The sequence below is a fragment of the Corylus avellana genome, chromosome ca3 (assembly GCF_901000735.1).
Source record: "Corylus avellana chromosome ca3, CavTom2PMs-1.0".
Classification (NCBI taxonomy): Eukaryota; Viridiplantae; Streptophyta; class Magnoliopsida; order Fagales; family Betulaceae; genus Corylus; species Corylus avellana.
The window spans coordinates 14,241,120-14,247,143 of NC_081543.1; the positions used below are offsets into that span (position 1 = coordinate 14,241,120).

At 34.1% G+C, this 6,024-nt stretch overlaps 1 protein-coding gene across 1 annotated transcript; it reads right to left on the minus strand.

Annotated features, from left to right (window-relative positions):
- Positions 1–2,279: 2,279 nt before the first annotated feature.
- LOC132175905 (expansin-like B1) lies at positions 2,280–4,427 on the minus strand. The gene is made up of 6 exons (XM_059587995.1): positions 4,221–4,427; positions 4,004–4,110; positions 3,634–3,815; positions 3,077–3,209; positions 2,741–2,945; positions 2,280–2,575 (listed from the first exon to the last, which is right to left on the minus strand). The coding sequence occupies exons 1-5, from the start codon at positions 4,363–4,365 to the stop codon at positions 2,745–2,747; spliced, it is 768 nt and encodes a 255-aa protein (XP_059443978.1). The 5' UTR covers positions 4,366–4,427; the 3' UTR covers positions 2,280–2,575; positions 2,741–2,744.
- Between the last annotated feature and the right edge of the window lie 1,597 nt (positions 4,428–6,024).

Sequence of the window (6,024 nt, forward strand, 5' to 3'; positions counted from 1 at the left end):
GGGTACACATTGAGAGTAATTTAAAGTTTAAGGGTCTAAAATAAGAGATTTGAAAGTTGAAGGGAGTTTGTAAAATCGAGTGAAAATTTAGGAGGTCAAAAGTGAAGTTTTTTCAAAAAAAAAAATTCAGGTGGTGGGATGCATGAAGTAAATGGTTCATGAGAGAAAACAGCAGAAAAAGAGTCAATGCCATATTTTGGAGTAAATGCTGACGCAAGGATAAACCTTCAACTAATGAATAAGAATTTATTTGGATTTGCGATTTCATATGACAAAATTGTAGAAAATATATATGCTGTTGAAGGGAAATGGGATGATTTAGAGTATGTGAGAAGGATGATGAAGGAAAAGGGGTTGCAGAAAGCATGCACCTGGGTCTAGCCTGGTTCACCTAGGAGAGTGTGAATCTGAATCTTTAGTTGGGAATGAATGGTTCAGTCCATCGGAGAAGCATGGTATACTCAATGCTGACTGAGATGGGTGCTCAGATGAAACTGTCTTGTAGAGATTCTAAGATGGTGTAGAAATTGGGAGCTCAATGAAGGTAAGACGCATTAAGAGGAATGGACGGAGGTTAAGTATTCAATTGGACTGTTGGACATGCACTTATGGTATAGAACTGCTGGCGAGGGAACGGTTCAACACTTCAAAGAATGAAGACTGAAAGGAAGAGAGTATGCTTTGGCCGGTTTTCTTGTTCTCTCTTGTTTGGTGTTAGGTGTGCTTTTAATGCACAAGTACCACCATCTTGGAGGCAACCTCTCAAAATCTTCTCTCCACGGATTTCAAGCCATTTTGAAGTGATTCTTGCGGGTAATTTTCACACTTGATCTCTATGAGTTACTTTTGCATTACAAAGCAAAATCCATCGGCTCTTGCTTTTCTCTTGTATGACGAGTATCTGCATGCCAACTTTGAGCTAAAAGTCTAGAAGATTAGAAAAAATTAAGAGAGGGTCTCTAAAGCTTGAGCCATAGAGCGGCAGAGACTATATATGGTGTATTAAGACTCGAGTTGTGAATGTTCTCTCACAACCTTTTGTATTCCATTTTCTTCAAGGAATTTTTTTTTTGATGATCTCTCCTGTGAACATGGGCATTTGTGTGTTGAACCACATAAATATTGTGTCCCCTTATGTGTATAATTGCTTCTTCTTTTTTCCCCTCTTCCCTACTTTGTTTGTCATCTTTTTCAAAGTTCCAAAAGTCATTAATTGTGGCTGGTCCTATGTGCTTGCATTACTTTTTAAGAAGATAAATATTATATACTACACCATCGTCCTACTGAGCTGATATGACTGTTTATCAATCATTAATTTTTTTTTTATTAACCGGGACTAATCTAAGAGCTGAGATAAGTGTTGAATGGAGGTGTAGTCTATAAAATATATCATACTCTTTTAAGATTGGAGCTACTAGTAATCGCCTGACAATGTGTTAATCAGAGTTATGCGCAGGGGAGGTGGGTAAATGCATCCACTTTAATTGATAGACTAACCTAGGTGAAGAAAGTGACATGTTGATCTTTGTTTTGCTTTCCATTAGTGTTAATGAGTCTAGGTGACTTTTTTGAGTACCATGATTAGGCAAACCATGACTGTTAATTAGAGGAGATAGTGAAAGCTCAACAGTTGGCTGTTTAGAAACTAATGCAAGGAGCATTATGACTCTGAATTTTATTCAAGCTTACAACAATGTCTACAGACGTAATTTGTCCCTCCAACCATTCACTACGAGTGTACGCATGGCCAAATAAACATGTCACGGTCTTATTAAGATTAGGAACTTTACATATTGTTTGGAAACTACTGTGAATTTTTTTTTTTAATGTTTAGTACTAGTTTTCAAACTAATTACCAAATATGTTTTCTTGAAAGTAATCAACACGATTTTTCTTTTTTGTTTTGAAATGTGTTTTCAAAAATATTTTATAAAAAAAAAAAAAAGACTTTTAATATGGACTACTTCTAAAATTAACTTGTTTAGATAATAATTAATTTCATTTTCAAGTACAAAAAAAAAAAAAAAATTGTTTTTGAACTGTCGTCAAATTTTCTGGTCCTGTTTGACGTTTGTTGATATTTTTCAAAATATATTTTTATTTTTTATTTGAAAAAAATATTTTAATATGATATAAAAGTATAAATAATTTTTTATATGATGTTTTTGTCGTGGTAATTGCGCAGCAGCCAACCCTCAAAAGCCCAAGCATGTCCAAAAATGAAAGAATAAAAAAAATACCTCCTGATTTTGATAAATAAATAAATAACAGAAAAGAAGGAACAACGACGGCTGTAATCCAATTGAAGGAGGTAAAGTCATGACCCGGACTTTTATTAGTCAACAATGTAATGATTACATTCAAGAATTCTTCTATTTCTCTCATAAAGAAAGCCTATCCCCACCCCCCATCTCCAAATTAATAATAAAACAATAAAATATATCGAATCAACTACATAGAGAATACAGTGGGAACTTATTTCAAAACTATATATAAAATAATATAACTACTATATATGACGTCAGACAAATTAATATTGTACGTAACAATATTAATTTATTTATTTAAGGTTGTCCGTCCTATATGAGTAATGATACATTGCACGCCTGGCGTGCATCAACAGTGATGCACGCTAGGCACAAATTTTTTTTTTATTATTATTTTATTATTTTTTTTTTTAAAAAAAAAAAAAAAAAAAAAAAATTTTGCACACGCACGCCGCGTGCATTTTATCATTATTCGTCCTATATATTCACTTGTACTCCCGAGTCATATGTTTCTCCTGCTTTCCAGTCTCCGGGCACGTTGTTCGTAGGGACCACCCATGACTCATCATCCCCGTCACTGAACAACATTCTTATAGACAAAGGTCCACTTGGGGGTGACGTAGTTGTCCACACTGCTCCATAGCTACGATCCAATAGCTTGCACCCCAGATTCTGAGTCTGCACATGTTAAAAGAGAATTTCATCAACCCTAATAATTTTAATGATTTTCTTTTTCTTTTATTTTTTATTGCATACCTCTTTTCACCATTAAAATATTAATTAAATGATTATATCGGTTAAGATTATACCTCACAGAGCTGCACAGCAGTGATATCTTTGTTGCCTTGCTGATACCAAATGACGAAAGCCAAATAGTTAGGGTAGTTGCTGTTCTCATCTATCTTGAATATTATGTTTTTGCTCGGGTAGCTGCATGACACACTGTTTTTACAGAGATTCAGAGTTAGTCTACAAAATTATATATATATATATATATATATATATGCTTTAGGTATAGTCCATTATGAGAAGCCAAATTAATTAAACAAAGTAAAACTTTCCTCTACCATGTTCAACAATCATCATTGTTCAAGTAATTTAATAGTGAAACCACGTTCTTTTAAGGGAGATATATTTTAAGGTTTAAAAAAGATGAGCATCTTTTTTACCCTTCCACTTTTGATAATTATACTCTTTCTGAGGTCCGTTTGGATTTGCAATTTAAAAACTTACAATTTTAAATGTAATCAATTAAACATTTGGTGTACCCCATTATCTACGATTTAAAAACTTAAATTTTACCATATTTAGAAGTAGTAATACATTTTTTTACGATTTGGTTTAAAATCGCAGTACTGCATCTTACCGTCTGTACTCGATATCAACGACACCAAGATTTAGAAGAGAAGCAGCCGCGTCAGTAGTCTGCGCCATCCGACCAAAGGCTCGCTTGCTCAGAATGAAGTCGGTGCGATCACTTGAGCCTTGGTCGGTTATAACTACGTTTACTCCTTTATCTGAGCAGTAGGCTGCGTTGGTGCACCTCACCTGGTGAAGCCAAAATTATAGAAAATATTAGAGAAATAAAGGGAGCCTTTGGAATAATTAAAAAAAGTGAACCTTTTTCCATGTGTATAAAAGATAAAATAAAGTTGTGATATATTTTGTTAAAGTAAATTTATCCGCTTATACTTTTTGAGATAAATAATAATTTCACGTGTTTTTCTCAAACTCACCTGGTAGCAAGCACCACAGCCAACACCATTTCTGTAGAGGTCAGATGCAGCTGATACATCCCCACCATTAATCGTAGCTCCAAAGGAACCGAACCCACAAGCGCCAGCTGCAGTTCAATCAAGAGGATGAATAACAATATATATATTGCATGTTTTGTAATTAAGTACAACAAAATATATCAAAATATTTTTCCTTTTGATTAAAATATTCTCTTACAATCTGTTCCTTTTTCGTCAGAATTTGGATAATATGCAGCCCGAGAATGAACGAAAGAGTCGCTACTTGTTTGAGCCTGTGCCAGAGTTTGCATGAGAAGCAAAGTGGCAAGAAGGGACAAAGGAGACCATAGAGAGGAAGCCATTGATGAGGGACAAGAAGAGGCAGCAAAAAGGAATGAGAGAGCAAGAAAGAAAGAAAGGAAGACAAAGGTGGTGGGTGCATGAAATGAAAGAGGTTTGTAGTATTTATAATCAACAAAAAGTGAAAAAGTCCACCTCCTTCAGCTTGGTAAACCTTATCAACCTTGGCATTCAAAAGTGCTTTAATTTGGTGGGATTCTGTTATACGATTGTTTCCCAGCTACCCCTTTAGACTTGGTATCTCTTGTTTTAGATTAGTGTATAAAAAACTGCTTTCTGACCTTCCAAAACTTTATTTGCACTTTCCTTGCCCTTGTTGAAATTGTTTTGTTGAGTTTGCAAAGTCTTTTCTAAAAAATATATATTCAAGCGGGAAACATTTGACATAAGGGTCGGTGACAATTCGCTTCATATCAAGGCATAGTTACAAGATTATATAGGTCGATCATAACTCATCATTTAATTAAACAAATCAGACGACCTATCAACCCTAAAGCAATAATTTCGTATTGGGCTTTTATCCGGTTTGTAGATTGTGTAAAAAATTGACAATTCGTACGTCACACGCGTGTACATTCATGGGTTTAAGTCATGTCAATTCTAATTCAACTCATTTAATCAAACGGTTCAGACCTTTTCATCTCAACCCATTTACGGTTCATCTTAAGAAATGTCAGCCCTAATTTTACCCAACCAATTAAATTCAGAGTTGTTAGCTAATGTTTCTATTAATTTTCTCTTTCTAGGCAGTGCTGCGATTATGACTTTTCTGTTCTTTTGGCTCTATAAATTCTTCAGTAGCTATCGTTGTGATCACATCAAAGTCAAGCATGCACATTGAGGATAAGTATGTATGAGGTGGGAAATATTGGAATCTCTCTGAAAATTTTACCAACTTGTATAAGCTGATGCTAGTCATATCTCACCGTGACAGACGATTGACCCTGACTTGTGCAACAAGAAGTTAGAATATTGAGTATTTTGAATGAGAAAATACACAATGGTTTTTCTAGCTTGAGATGAAAGTAGGAGCTATAGGGAGAGTTAGGTGCTTTTGCACTAGATAACCCTTTAGGCATCTCTTGATGTTCCCACTGTTGCTAAAAGATCACATTTAAGGCCTTTTATCTGTGTGTGGAAAGTGCCAAGGAAACACCCATTAATTGAGCAAACTAATACTTTTTTTTTCCCTTTTAACCTAGAAAGTGATAAACAACTTAAAACTAGAGGCCATAAACAAGGATACGTAGGTAGGAGGTCACCTTTGAAGTGATTATCTTATATAAAAGTGAAATAGAGAGAGAGCCGAAAGAGAAAGAGACTGATAATTAAAATCTATAGAACTATATCTTGACTATATTAAAGTATTTATTACTGTTTTACAATGGTTTTTATTTGTAGAGAAGTTAACAAAGAAAACATAAACTAAATAAAAAAGAAAATATATAAAAGTAAAAGAGAAAAAGACTGATTTGGCTACATCTTGACTATTTATAGAGAAGTACTTAAAAGTGTGATAACCAAGAAAACTTAGACTAATTAAATAAGGAAGAGGAAAGACATATATATACAAGGAAATAGAATAAAACCAAATATAAAGAATATAAAATGCTGTAAAGGGCATGTCATAGATAATTGTAAGGTCAATTACGTACATATTA

Coding starts and splice junctions, on each gene's coding strand:
- LOC132175905 (XM_059587995.1), bottom strand. CDS start 4,365: ATGGCTTCCTCTCTATGGTCTCCTTTGTCCCTTCTTGCCACTTTGCTT. Junction 4,111..4,220: donor TGACGAAAAAGGAACAGATT/GTAAGAGAATAT, acceptor ATTGAACTGCAG/CTGGCGCTTGTGGGTTCGGT. Junction 3,210..3,633: donor GTTGATATCGAGTACAGACG/GTAAGATGCAGT, acceptor CTGTAAAAACAG/TGTGTCATGCAGCTACCCGA.